Source organism: Balaenoptera borealis (genome assembly GCF_965194805.1).
Source record: "Balaenoptera borealis genome assembly, chromosome: 9".
Lineage (NCBI taxonomy): Eukaryota > Metazoa > Chordata > Mammalia > Artiodactyla > Balaenopteridae > Balaenoptera > Balaenoptera borealis.
Window position 1 is genome coordinate 16,476,235 of NC_138873.1, and position 15,472 is coordinate 16,491,706.

General features: G+C 35.0%; 2 protein-coding genes and 1 pseudogene across 7 annotated transcripts in view; 2 read left to right on the forward strand and 1 right to left on the reverse strand.

The window, feature by feature from the left end:
- TAB2 (TGF-beta activated kinase 1 (MAP3K7) binding protein 2) overlaps positions 1 to 15,472 on the reverse strand; it is an 84,296-nt gene that overhangs the window by 34,977 nt on the left and 33,847 nt on the right. For 4 of the 5 annotated variants that reach the window (XM_082405479.1, XM_082405477.1, XM_082405478.1 and 1 more), the window contains one exon: positions 1,072 to 1,262. The exons of the other annotated variant lie outside the window; for it this stretch is intronic. In XM_082405479.1, the coding sequence (XP_082261605.1) occupies positions 1,072 to 1,173 (102 nt within the window). In that variant the 5' untranslated portion in view covers positions 1,174 to 1,262. The remainder of the gene's footprint in view (positions 1 to 1,071; positions 1,263 to 15,472) is intronic. 5 annotated transcript variants of the gene reach the window in all.
- LOC309635197 (large ribosomal subunit protein eL30 pseudogene) lies at positions 4,854 to 9,957 on the forward strand (annotated as a pseudogene). The gene is made up of 2 exons: positions 4,854 to 4,881; positions 5,784 to 9,957. The product of its transcript is annotated as a large ribosomal subunit protein eL30 pseudogene (transcript).
- LOC309635198 (uncharacterized protein) overlaps positions 7,509 to 15,472 on the forward strand; it is a gene marked incomplete at its 5' end in the record, with an annotated part of 52,908 nt that continues 44,944 nt past the window's right edge. Inside the window, one exon of the mRNA XM_082406068.1 lies at positions 7,509 to 7,545. Within this exon, the coding sequence (XP_082262194.1) occupies positions 7,509 to 7,545 (37 nt within the window). The remainder of the gene's footprint in view (positions 7,546 to 15,472) is intronic.

Here is a 15,472-nt window from a genome sequence, read left to right on the forward strand (position 1 = left end):
GATCATGCCGCAGAAGAAGGCAGGATTTTAGATCACAGACCTAGTATGTCCTAGTCAAGATATATAAACTTTACTCTGAAGGGTATGGGGAACAACCATGAGGTTTTTAAACAGGTAAATATATAATAAAATCTGCATTTAAAAAGACATTTTTAGCAGAAGTGAGGAGGATAGATAGGAGAGACCAAAGCTGGGTTAGACTAAAGGTGGGTAGACCAATTAAATGTATAGATAAAAGATGATAGGGTATGAACAAAATGTAGTCACTTGATATCAAGTACAGATATTGAGCCTTTAAAGTTTCATATAATTTCAAACTTTAAAAATCATTCATCAAGAATAAATATGTCTGAAACCAAATCACTTTTTTATATCTCCATTTTAACAAGCTGAAAAATAGTTCTTGATAGAAAGATTTCCAGTTTAATCAAATGAGAAGGTACACTATCATTAAATATTTAGAATTACGGATTTCTAAAATTGTACATACTAAGAAAAATGTAAAAATTTATTAGATAGTGGTATTAATTGGAAAACTTACAGATTAAATTAAAAGATATAAAAAGAAACTTTTTCTTTAGAATTGGGACTTCAGGCATTGTCTAGTCAAATTTCCTCATTTTACAGATAAGAAAACTAAAGTACAAAAGAAGGCATATTACTTGTCAAATATGTTTAGGGTGCCCATTTAGGATTAGATCCCAAGTTTCCTGATTCCTTATTTAATGATTTTCTCACTTTCATATGAAGACCTGGAATTTTTAAAAGTTCTGGCAAAATGGGGAAAGGGGGGAGTGAAGCAAGTTCATAGTAAGTGTGGACCATGTATCAATGCTTTATATTGAGATCTCATTTAATCCTCATATCTACTTTACAAGGTAGGTAGTATCCATATGACAGATGGGGTACAGAGAGCCTAATAACTTGCTAAAGGCCACATGACTATCAGACACCAAAGCTCATCTCTCCATCATAGCACACTAATGCCAAAGAAGATAAAAGAGTTTTCTTTCAGTGTTTAAAAAAATACCAAGTTTGTATTAATAAATTCAGAAATCATTGAACACTGACCTGTAACATGCACCTGGATACAACAACTTCAGGTACTTCAGGGAATTTTTGTCGCAGGTCATGTAAAACCTGAAAATCAATTTGGTGGCTTCCTTGGGCCATTCGTATATTGCCTGATCAGGACTATTTGTACAGTAGGCAATTCTAGGCCTTAGTGGAAACAGTACTCATCTCTTCTGTCCAAGCATTTTCTGTGAAAGAAAGAAAAAAAACTTTAATGAGAACTGTTATAGAATGAATATTGTTGTGGATTTAAAATTTCAATACAAAAGGGTATGTGCTTTAGTACCTAACATTTAATATAAACTATAAAAATATTATTTAGTCCTATAATGCTTCCCATATAGTTATACTGTCTTTTCAGTTTATAACTACTGATGGCAAACTTTAAAATGTTCTAATTCCTATGTATTTGTATGCTTGTATTTGTATGTGCCAAAAGGCATTCAAATGAAACCGTCAAGGTTGTTTTAAAAGGGAAAACTGAAAAATGCTTTATAATGGCTGTACCAAAAGGCATTCAAATAAGAAACTGTCAAGGTTGTTTTAAAAGGGAAAACTGAGTAACTTTACTGATTTTTTTCTTAATGATCAGAGGACAGCCTAAAGTAAGTAATCTTGTTTATTCTACTTAAAATTTTTAAAGTTTGGATCCTGAAAAAGTTTGGTCCTACAAATAGCTTTGCCTGCTTTGTCTAAAACTGATCTGTAAATCAAAACATTTGATATTTTGCCTTAATTTTCAGATATACTTAATCTTAAAATGTGTAATCAATTCATTCTCAGGGGCTTAGCAGCATTTTATTCCCTCTGTTTCTATAAAATCAGTATTTTAAAAATACTAATGCTTGGGCCCCAACCCCAGAGGTTCTGATTTAATTGGTTGGGAGCAGCATGAGTGTATGGATATTTAAAAGCTCCCCAAGTGATTCTAACGTATGGCCCAAGTTGAGAATTACCTAACTTATTTATATTCCTAATATTCCTAATGTAAACCGTGTTTAATCTTGAAAGCCTCTTTGGGATATAAATAGTATAAAGTATATTAAACCTAAATAACATATTAAAATATTTAAAATCATTCCATTTGCATAATAATTAAAATACATTTCATTTTAGTATAAATTTGACAATAAGACAATCTCTTTAAAACAAATTTCTTATCTGTAGTATTTCTCTTTTCCATAAGCTTAAATACAAGTCTGTAAACTCTATGAATATAGTAATTAGGTCTCTTTTGTCCATTATTACACACCTAGCGCTTTGTAGACAGTTTTCAGCATAACAGTAGATATTAAAACACTTTTGAGTAAATTTAGTTATGATAGGACTCCCGAATCCTCAACACAATAAAAGCTCATTGAGATATCATGTTTGGTAAAGACTCTCAAGCTTTTTATTATCATTTGGTTAATTTTTCCTTAATTCTTTTGTCTCTGTGACTTCAGCTTAGTTACATCTCATAGGTAAAAGCACTGCCAAACCAAGTTATTTGCATCACACATTTCTCAAATCTATTTCTAAAACACACACACACACACACACACACACACACACACACACACACAATTTTTAGCACTCAATGTAGTGTTTCTAGAAATGGGTTGCAGGAGAAAAGGAAAGTACTGGAAATTAGTAAAGATATTTAAACACAACAATAAGGGGCAATAAACAGGCTACAGTACTGCTCATCTTGAGAAAGCCTCCTTGACTTCACTCCAGCTATCAGCTCATTTATCTGCCCATTCCCTCTTTTGGGCTGAACTCCTTGAAAGGGTGGTTTATACTTTGTCTTCATTTCCTTCCTCTTATCACTTTTAAATCTACCCCAGTCAGGTTTTCATAGTTTTTCTCCACTGAAACTACACTTATCAAAGCTGTCCTGGATCTTCAGGTTGTCAAACTTAACAGTCACTCCTCAGGCCTCATCTCACCAGACCTCTCTGTAGCTTATGAACTAGTCAACCACTCCCTCATTCTTTAAACAATTTCTTCACTTGGCTTCTGAGATTTATACTCTTCTGGATTTCCTCCTACCCACTAGCAGCTCCTTCTCAGTTTTCTTTGTCAGATCCTCTTCCCTTTCGGAACATCTAAATGTTGGGGAGTTATGGAGTTCAGATCCAGGGTTTCTTTTCAATTACACCTACATTCCTCTTCAAGGTAATCTCATCCAAACACACTACTTTAGAGAGGCTTTGCAAATCTGTATGTCCAACTCCAAGGGAGCTCTCTCTCCCTTGAGTTCCAGACTAATATAACCAGCTGCCTGCCTCACATATCCTTTTGGATATCTAAAATTCACTTCAAACTTACTATGTCCAAAATTGAACTCTCAATTTTCCCCCATCCAAACCAAATCTTTCCCAGTCTCTTTCACCTCCGTGAAAGAGAGATGGTACCACCAGTCATTCAGTTGGTCCTTCTCACATGCCATATCTAATCCATTATAAAGTTTTGTTGGCTGTTATCTGCACAAGAATATTCTGAATCTGACCACTTCTCCCCACCTCTATTACTGCTCTTGTCCAAGCCACCATCATAGTTCACCTAGACTACTACTGCGAAGGTCTCCTAACTGGTCTCCTCCCTGCCTTAACTCTTTGCTCTACCCCCACCTCACACTCTTTTGAACAGAGTGATCTTTGTGAAAAGTAAATCAGAACAATCATTTCCCTGGCGCAAAATCCTACACAAGGCCCCTGGCTAACTACCACCCGTGGGACTTTGTCTCCTACCACCATCTTTATTCCCTCAGTTCCAAACTAAGTTCCCTCACACTGGTTACTTTCCAAAGAGAAGCCAATCTCATTCCTCCCTTAGGGCTTTTAGACTCGTTGCTCCTTCTGCCTGGAACACTTTTCACTCAGATACTTGCATGGCTCTCTCTCTTACTTCATTAACACCTCTGATCAAATGTCACTTCCTCAGAGACTGCTTCCTTGACCAATCTCTCTATCTAAAATAATGCCACACTTGTTTCCCTACCCTCCCTATCACATCCTCATACCTTGCTTTTACTTCATAGCATTTATCAATATCTGACATACCTACCTACCCATTGCCTATCCCTAAAGCATTAGCTCCACAGGATTAAGAACTTTGAAGTTCACTGCTGTATCCCCAGGATCTCAGTCAAAGATGTAACATTTGTTGGATGAAATAAAGGTTTTACTGGATGGTTTCTTCATATTTTTTGCTTCTAAAATGCATTTCAAATAATCTAGATTGGAAATTTATATACATAATTTGAGGGAGAGGCAAATAAATAAATTCTCAGTCTAATTCAGGACAACCTTTCTTATTTAAAAGTGGATGAATCATGAAAATAAATTTCAACTTATTCTATTGTTAAAACATATACAGAAATTTCTAAAGTTCTTTGAAAAACTCTTATCACACTTGCTTGCTTTTCTAATAAAGACTATCAAGTACACTAACAAGAAAATTGTTCAAACGTACAACTGTATTTTAGGGATTCCACTTCCTGTAATGCCTAAGTAGCTCCTACTGGACGAATTCTCTCATGAGCAACTTCTATAACTAGACAACATATAAAGATGTTGAAGGCAGAAACAGCAAAGGGAGAGTGGTGGTGCTGGGGGTGGGGAGGTGAAGGAAGTCAGTACGTAGAAGAAGTGGACAGCACAGGGTGATTTTCCATTTTTTAAATGGCTTTTAGCCAGAGAGCAGGCCTCAGTTGGTTTGCTCAGCTAAAACCCAAACAAGAAAATCTGTAGTCTTACTCACTTAATGAACCAAAGGATAGGTCATGTTGTGGCATGACCACAACAGCTGAAAATCTAGCCAGTAAATCATAGAAAGGAGAGAAGCACCAAATTCTGTGCATAAATTCTGCACGTATCTCTGATCCCCAAACTACACATATGCGAGAGATTCCAAATGGCCAGGCTAAGGCTAAAATAACAGAACTGACATTTCAGTTTGAAGTTTGATTTCAGCCAAGTTAACTGCCTACTGAAACAAACAAGTAAGGAAGCAAACCACCAACAAAACATCAATACCCACTAGAGGAACACAGTAGACTCCAGAGTCTCTACAATGTGTCATTCACAATGTCCAAGTTATAAACTAAAATTATTACACATAAGAAAGAGGAAAAACTGACCCATTCTCAAGAGAAAGGCAACTAAGGGAGACCAAGCCCAAGATGACCCAGATGCTAGAATTAGCACATAAGGATTTTAAAGCAGCTATTTTAACTATGTTCAAGAATGTAAAGGCAAATATACTTGGATTTCTCAGCCAAAAAAAAAAAAAAAGAAAAAAGAAACTATTAAAAAAATGCAAATTCAAGAAGTGAAAAATTTCTGAAATAAAAAAATTCACTGGCTAGATTTAACCACAGATCAGAAATGACAGAAGAAAGAGTCAGTGAACTTGAAGACAAAGCAATAGAAATCATTCTAACCTGAAGAGTGGAGGAAAAGAAGAATGGCTGAGGTAGGGAGACGAACAGACCCTCAGGGGCCTGTGAGAAAGAATCAATAACTCTAATATAATATACCTGTAAGTGGAAACCCAGAAGAAAAGGGGAGAGAGAATGGGGTAGAAAAAAGTATTTAATGAAACAGCGGCTAAAAATTTCCCCAAGTTAGTAAATGATATAAATTTACACATCAAGAAGATCTTGACTGGCTCCCCGGCCATCTTGGAGGTTGCTCTTGGTTGGGCGCCATCCTGCACCTAAGGCAGGAAGGTGGTGGTCATAAAGAAGACAAAAAAGTTGCCTAAGTCAATCAACTCTAGACTCCAGATCAACTCAAGATTCCAACTCCTTATGAAAAGTGGAAAGTACATGCTGGAGTACATGCAGGCTCTGAAAATAAGACAAGGCAAAGTGAAACCTGTCATCCTCACCAACAACTGCTCAGGTTGAGGAAATCTGAAACAGAGTATTATGCCATGTTGGCCAAAACTGGTATCCATCTACAGTGGCAATAATGTTGAATTGGGCACAGCGTGTGGGAAATACCAAAGAATATGCACAATGGCTATCAATGATCCAGGTGATTCTGATATCATTAGAAGCATGCCAAAACAGATTGGTGAAAAGTAAATCATGCAAAATTTTTCTATAATAAAACTGGCCAGAGCCTGTTTTAAAAACAACAAACAAACAAAAAGATCTTGATCAAGAAGATCAGCAAACCCTCAACAGGAAAAGCCAAAGAAAACCACACAGCAGCCTAACAGTAGAAGTGCTGAAAATCAAAGAAAAAGAAAATCTTGAAAGGAGCCAAAGAAATGAAATATAGGGAAACAACAATTCAAATGAATGCCGACTTCTCATAAAAAACAGTGGAGTCCAGAAGATACTGAGATGACAAAATTTAAGTGCTGAAAGGGAAAATAAACAATCAACCCACATTCTGCATCCAGCAAAAGTAAACTTTAAGGACAAGGCAAGATAACTATTTTTAAATGTAGCCTTTGTGGGTGAGTGAATAAGTTTTACAACTAAACACATTACTGAAACAAACAGGTATTTATTTAATTATGAAAGGAAAACCAAGAAATACTTTACAACTTAATCTGGAAAATTATTTCTAATAATAAATAGAAATATATTTTCTATGGTTAAGATGCAAAATGACTGCTCTTCTGAGAAAATAAAGAAATCATACTTTATAGGTATGCTTCTAACAGTAGGTGCAAAATTTTGGCACCTAACCTGCCACCAGCTCAAATGATCTAGGAGGAATAATTTCTTAAGGATTCTAAATAGTAGCAGAGTATACACAGTACTACAAAACCCAACCGTAAATATACTGGCAAGATTTACAAAATGTGCCATGTTCTTTCCTTTCTTAGAGTACGTAAGCAATTTATTTCTGACCTCTCAATACTATGACAGTGCAGAGTACTAAGTATCGGTTAATGGCTCACTCAGACTTCATGTTATGATAATTATCAAGTCTTCATTTTCACTATTGTTTACCATGGTGAATTCTTCCAGGACTGTAAGAGTATAACACAAATAACGGTTTAACTGTACTCACAAGAAGAGACCACAGTCTTCAGATTAAAAAACAACGATAAAGCAAAGCAACAGGACTTATAGGTCTGATCAAAATTTGAGCATTTATGAGGTAACTGGATATTTAAAATTGGCCTATCATCATCATCCACAACCCACGAATTTAAGGAGTGCCTAGTATGCAGCAGGTACCTTGTTGGAGATACAAGTATTAGAGTCTATACCCTTGCTCTCCAGGTCACAGACATTCCTGGATTAAAGGCACATCAAAACAAGCTCATAATTTAGGTAACTATTTTAACTTGTCCACTATTTTATCTTCTGTCTGCCTCCTGCTACCAGATCTGCTGCCTGCTATCTCAGTCTACCTTGTTGCTGACACAGTAATCTTTTTCATCCCTTTCACATCATTCAAAAACAGACTGGAAGGGAGTACATGAGGAAAAACTATAGAGAGCAGCAGCAAGAAAAAGGTAGGGGCCACATCGTGAAGTGCCTTTTGGGCCATTAAAATTTGGAGGTTTTAGCTTCAGGGTAATGGGAAGCCACTGAAAGATTTAAGCTCAGAGGCAGGAAAGGTGACATGATCAAGAAATCCTGTATGTATGAAGAATGGCTATAGTACAGAGAAAAGGGGCAAAAGAATGTATGAGAAGACCAGTTAGAAAAATGCTGTAGTCAGCCATGAAAAGGTTAATAGCTTGTAACTGCAGAGATAGCAATGGACAGTGAGTAGAAGGAAAATCTTCAGGGATATTTAGGAAGTAAAATTTAATAGAACTTTGAGATGGATTAGATATTGGGGTAAAGAAGGAGGTATAAAGGTTGCTTTCTTATTTGCTCAGATGGTGGTCCCATCTATAAACTGGGGAACAACAGAAAAGGTCCAAGAAAACAAAGGGGTAGATTCTAAGTTTAGTTTTGAACATACTGAGTCTAGGGTACCTTTAAAACCTCAAAACAGTGATATCACAGAGGGAGTTGGGATATATGGACCTGGAGCTCAGAGGAGAGGTCTAGGCTGCAGATAAACGTTTGAGAGGCATCTATGGTGCTGCCATTAACTAAAATCTGAGCATAGATGAGACAATCCTACCATAGAATTTAAGAACACTCAAAGAAAAATATTCTTGGTTATACTATGTATAAAACATTATACAGTCATTATTAATTTTTTCCCTAAAGGCCAACATTTCTTCCAGCCCAAACACTAAACATTATATACAAAAATTGATTTTAAAATATCTTAACTTTTTGTTCTGGAACTATTTTAAGGACATACCCTATAATGAAAAATTAAATAAAAATTTAAAGAAGAAAACACATACATAGTTTTTTAAAAGCCAAATAGTACTACAAAGTTTATCGAGAAACCAGCAATTTCCCTGTCTCATGCCTCTCCACTTTTATCCTATTCCATATTCCACTGTCAACACTGAGCTGTTTCTCCACATTCCTACAAAGATGATTATAGGGCTATTTCTTGATTTTTCAATTTTATACATTTTCTATGGATTTCCTACTGTGGAAAATGAAGAGTTAGCTTTATAACTTAGTTCCCATCCCAGAACATAACCATGCTTCTTCACTCCTATGTCCATCTGCCCAATACTTATTTCACAATTTTTTGCTTCAATCCATATTCAGTATTTATATTACTTTTTCCTGTAAATACTGTTAGCCTAGCCACCTAATCTATTATGAGGGGTGGATTATATCGCCAAGGTCCCTCCCCTACTAGCATTTTGGTAAGAAAAGTGTGTGTGTTGTTAATGAGAAAACTGTAGAATATTAACCATATGTGACCAGAAGCTGGCTTTCCATCAAGTCCGAGAAAACAGCAAAGATCTTGCAATTCTAACCCCAGGAGAAATGGGGAGAGATGAGAGGGGAGGGGATAGGGGTAAACACTACTATTCTACTATTGAAATTATAGATTTAGATGAGATGTATTACTTTTAAACAAACCTTGATAAGAGATTAAAAAACAAACAAAACCCCCAAACTATGACTATACAAATATGTAAAAGATTAAAGTTGACTGCTCCTGTCCAGGAGGTACCATACAAAATAAATGATGGAGCAAAGCAAAATTCCCAGAGATCCAACTTTAAAAAAAAAAGGAGTGGACTTCCCTGGTGGTGCAGTGGTTAAGAATCCATTTGCCAATGCAGGGGATATGGGTTCGATCCCTGGTCCAGGAAGATCCCACATGCCACAGAGCAACTAAGCCTGTGTGCCACAACTACTGAGCCTGTGCTCTAGAGCCTGCGAGCCACAACTACTGAGCCCTCATGCCACAACTACTGAAACACGCGTGCCTAGAGCCTGTGCTCTGCAACAAGAGAAGCCACCGCAGTGAGAAGCCTGTGCACCACAACAAAGAGTAGCCCCCACTCACCACAACTAGAGAAAGCCCGCGCACAACAATGAAGACCCAATGCAGCCATAAATAAATAAGTAAATAAATAAATAAATTTATAAAAAAATAAATAAAAAAGAAGGAGTAACTGGTAATGTATCTTATATAAACTACTTAGATTTACATAATTTAAACTTGACAAAGTGTTGGCCTTTATTATTAAAGTCTTATTAAAAAAAGAAATCAATGAATAAATTAAATGTAACTCTCAGATAAGCTTAAAACTTTCCTAAGCAGTAGAATTTCAAGAAACAATACTCTAACCATCTGTTTCTAAAATTTTCTGGCGAAAGAACACATTAATAATTAAAGACAGAAATAACACTGCTAAATATTTCACCCTCAATTTCTACATTAGTGGGCATTGTTTCATTTAATAAGATGAGACAATTAAATGGCTGGTTAAGTATAAATTCTAGGATTCTATAATCTGTGCTCATTTATTTATGAAATTTAATCTGTCACTTACTTGCAGTGTCTTCTTGGGCAAATCATTAAACTCCTCTGTGTCTCAGTTTCTTCACCTACAAAATGGTGATGACAGAGTAGCTACCTCACATGATTTTGAGAATTAAATGAGTAATACACATAAGATAATAAAAAGGAACACAGAGCAAGCAAACAAGTAAATAAAATAGCTTACGTAAATGGTAGCCATTAACACTATCATTTCTTCCTTGTAAAATGAAGGAAACTCCAAGAATTTACAGGGTTAGTGATAACACAGTGAAAATTAATGGTATTACACTTGCCTCGCCTGTAGCAGAAATTACAAACACTAGTAGTAATAATTATTTATTCTAAATATCATGAATTTCCACAAAGTACAAAGGAACAAAACCTTAGCAAACACAGCTGCAGGCCACTCTGGCTGCAGAATACTGAAGGAGTTGACTGAGCCTTTGAGGCCTTCCTTTCCCATGTATATGGGACAAATAATTTGTTTTAATTGGGTAACTCAGATAAAGCTACCTGAAAACCAAATATTAGGTTGCATATAAGTGCCAGATAAGTGATATAAACTGTGCTATAGGTGTTTAAAGGGCTCTCTGGGCTGAGGGAGGGTGTGGGAGGGTCTTGAATCATGGGTACTTAAATAAGAAGGTTAAAGTATGAAGCAAGTCAACCAAATACTGGGCAGGTTCTGGAGACAATGAGTCAGTCACCTGTCTGGCTAAAAGAAGGAGGGACAGGAGGAAAGGGAATTATGAAGAAGGAGTTTGGGGTGGTGAGTATCTACAAGAGAAGACGAGAAAGGCCAATGAAGGCTGCAAGTGTACAGTGGCCTTTATTATAGAAGATCTTGAGTTAACACTAACGGTTTAGTATTATTATGTAAACTGGTATACATACTTTATCTTTGCCCAGTTTGTACATGGTTGAGTTTTGCTGGAACAAATTTAATTATTATAACAAAAAATATATAGTTCATGCTGAAATATCACAGAGAAATAGGATGAAATATATAAAACTAAAATTCACTTCTCAACTGCACTGGGATTCTCCTTTAGCTTACGGACAAGAAGGAGGTCTTTCCACTTTAACCATATATACCATCCTAAAATTTAACTCTGATTTCCATAGTGACTTCCAGAAATGATAATTTTTTCTATAAACAATGGAATCTTGAGTTGGATAGAACCCTAGGAAATTGTCTTGTAAAAGTATATATATTTAAGAGGTTAGAGAAAAGCCTTGCTGCCCAGTAGACTCTTTTTACCAGACTTCCTCTTCCATTCATCTATCCAATTTTACCTCTTAAAACTAACCCTTGACAACAAACAGAAATTTTTACACAAGTAATGTTAGTTTCAAAGTGGAGAGACTACCTTGTTCACTGCTGCTGTACCCTGAATACTTAGAAAGTGTAAGGCAAGTAGTAGATGTTCAAAAAATATTGTTGCAATAAATCTCTAAATACAGATCAGAATACATCTAGATTAAAGACTACTATAAAAAATGGTAGCTATCCCTCCAAACTAAAAGTGTTTGCCTTACCCTCGGCTATGTCAGTGCTGCTGTAATACTTGTTTTGAAACTGTAAATTTGTTTCAATGCAATTGATATGTTAGGGAACAATTTGAACACTAAATGAATTTTGCTGTGATTTCATCTGCCAGAAACACTAGGTGAATGCAGAAAACCATACTCAGCTGAAACAAGCTGCATGTGAATACACAAAATGTGAATGTGAACACACCTCAAACATCTGCCAGCTACCTTAGCTCACTGCATCTTCGTGGAATCAGTCACACCCATCCACAACTTGTGTTCAACTTCCCTTGTGATTTCAGAAAACCCTTCTTCAACCACTTCACAATAACAAGTTTCCACAACTATGTGGAAACTTCTTTTACAAGGCAAACTTCAGGAGGGTTTAAAAGCAAAGTACAATATTTATTTGTATAAATATTGTACAAGTATTTACATATTTCTTAGCCATTTAACATGTGTAAAACTACACTATCATGTTTTTTAAGGTTCCTGTCTTTCTAAATGTTCACTGATGACATTTTGAGTGTTGTACCCCAATTCCATGTTTCCCGTAAGTCTTGTAGGGTTTTGTTTTTTTATTTTTTGACTGTATTATTTTCCATAGTATGGTGTTTTTTAGGAACACATATGTCAAATTGTAACAGAACTGTTTGTACTGCAAAGCCCCTGACCTCAACAACGGTTACTCAATTCCCCAGGATGTCTAATTGGAAGGTAGAATGTTTCAACTTAACATATTTGGTTGTCAATATGATGTTAACAGTTTCTTATTACTAACTTTAACTTGTGTCTCTCTGTGGACTGGCTGACAGGATCAGACTGTGCAGTGAGTTAGCTATAACTTTTTTAAAGTTAAAGCAAGTTTTGAAACTTTTTGGCCTCAATGATTTCAGAATTCAACTTAAAAAAAAAAAAGTATTACCTTCCTAATTACATACACTATTTTAAATGTCTTTTTCATTATTGGTGTAGTATGTAAGTATCTCATCAAATGCCAAGTAGGTAATAGTTGATGCACTTCACATCTGATTAACTTTAAAAGAATTTACAAATGTCATTAATTGAATATGAAAAATCTCAAAATTAATTTTAACAGCAAATTTTTTGAACTGTATTTCTTGGAGCATGATATTACATCTTTATTAAGGCAAAGCAAACTTGCTGCCCCCCAAATTCTATAATATCAAATTATTTTCCTAAGATTTAAAATGTAAGAATTATAGCTATGGCAATTAAAAATCTAAAATTCAAATACTATCATCATTTACAATTAAAAACAGGATAAGTATAATTCACCTGTAGCATAAACTGTAGCATAAAACAGCTGTAATACTGAATCATTTTACATAGATATTTGCAAAAATAAAATAACAGAAACACACCAAGTTAGTCACCTAAATGCTACTTACTTTAAGTTACCTATCATGTTGAGATTTAGTGTTAGTTAAAAGCTTAAAGGGAACAAAGGATTATGTTACCAGAAAATGTATTTCTCAATTTTATAAGCCTACAGTAATTTATTTTCTAAAGAAAAACAGTAAATATTAATAACTGAAGTAACATAATGATCCACATTACCTCCTCTTAAAAAAAAACTTCCCAAATTTCTCATTTAATACACTGCCTCAAGTTCATTGAACGCTGACCATTTCTTATGGTTAAAAGGCTTACCAGTTATAAGTTCCTCTAAAAGGAATGTGCAAGTCAGCCACACTTGGCAATTTATGTATTGTGGTTTTGTGGTGAGTGCTACCATTTTCTAAGGATCAAGAAAAGTGCAATAAATCTAAGGCAGAATGGTTATAATCCATCAAAACATATTATATAACTAACTACCTTGTGTGTATTTTCCAATTCATACCCCATTATTATCTTTCAATACATTAGGGCTTTAAGATGGAAACAAAGTTACTTCTGAGTGTGCCCCTTTTAATGTAATTTTTGGCTAATGCATCCTGTATGCAAATATCTTTAAAAGAAAACATGATATAAATATGTGATATGATAATAAGCTCCTATTTATGGGTAAAAGGGAAAAAAAGAGGAGAAAAGGAAATGAAAGCAATTGAAAGAACCAGTTTACATCTTACATCAACCATAAACATTTGGAATGAACTAACAGTCTCAGTGATATGTGAAAATTATAATAATTTGGTTAAAATATTAATCTAGAATGGCATTTTAAGATGAAGATTCAGAGAAAGTTATAAGAAGTTTCACAAACTGATCTCCATGCAGTTTCAACCCCTTCCTTGACCCCTGTTTTTTCTGTTCATCTCATCTAACTTTGCCCATCTTCTTTCTACTGTCATGGCCCTTAGCTGACTTCTCCCCAGCATAGACTGCTGGCCAGATGCTAGGTCTGTGTGTGTGTTATGGCACTGAGAGTGTGATGATTAACTTCATGAGTTAGACACAGTATAAATGCACAGTTATTCTCGATCTCCAAAACCTTTAATAACTAACAAATAGTTAAATCAGTAATTTAAAAATCATATACATACACTTCATTGGTAATTGACAACTGTGGTGAATCATGAGACTGCTAAGCCTGCTAATGGAGAAAATACATAAGGATCTATGTGCAAAGGAAAACATTTAAATGAAAGATTTTATTACTATAACAGTATTCAGAATCTTCAAAAGAAATTATAGTGTATTTAAAATGAGTGGTTAAAACAGTGAAACAATATTAAATTGAATCAACTCTCTAAAAGAAAATAATTTTGTTTTTTGTTATGTGCCAGTCTTTCAAATCTAACACTACAAAACTGTTGAAAAGTTGGCTATTAATCTTGTTATAGTTATGGGGAATGAATTTTATATTAGATGGTCAAGAATAATCTCAAAACTGTACAGAAACTTCTATCTCAGCAGATTTATTACATATAAATCTATTTCACAATTCTCCAATTATAGATACCCTTAGGGAATACTCAATATTTTTAATTGTATAAAATAGTTGAATAAAGAACCAGAAATCTCATTATACCATACTTATCCATAAATCTAGAGACTTCCATAATAAGAAATATGAACTGCAAAAATATATGAAAGTGATCATCTACTTAACATTTTGATTTATGAAATGACACGTTTTCTAATGTATTATTGTTATATATTATACTTGCATATGTACTATATAGTATACATATTTTGCTTACTCAATAAACATTTGTTGAGTATCTGCTACTCACTCTATATGATAATGGGTGCTGAAAATATTAAAATTAATAGAAGCACAGTTGCCTCCACTCAAGAAATTTACATTTTAGTAGGGGAAGACAATACATCAACAAGTAAATATAATAACTGAATTGTAACTGAGTTGTGCTGCAGTATACATGGGAAACAAAGAAGGGACCCATCAAATCTGAGGGAAGTGGAGGATTTAAGGCAACGATTAATTAAAGAAGGCAACACCGAGACAGCGGAAGCAAGAAGAACTACAATCCTGCAGCCCGTGGAACAAAAACCACATTCACAGAAAGATGGACAAGATGAAAAGGCAGAGGGCTATGTACCAGATGAAGGAACAAGATGAAACCCCATAAAAACAACTAAATGAAGGGGAGATAGGCAACCTTCCAGAAAAAGAATTCAGAATAATGATAGTGAAGATGATCCAGGACCTCGGAAAAAGAATGGAGGCAAAGATCGAGAAGATGCAAGAAATGTTTAACAAAGACCTAGAAGAATTAAAGAACAAACACCTAGAAGAATTAAAGAACAAACAGAGATAAACAATACAATAACTGAAATGAAAAATACACTAGAAGGAACCAATAGCAGAATAACTGAGGCAGAAGAATGGATAAGTGACCTGGAAGACAGAATGGTGGAATTAACTGCCGCGGAACAGAATAAAGAAAAAGGAATGAAAAGAAATGAAGACAGCCTAAGAGACCTCTGGGACAACATTAAATGCAACAACATTCACATTATAGGGGTCCCAGAAGGAGAAGAGAGAGAGAAAGGACCTG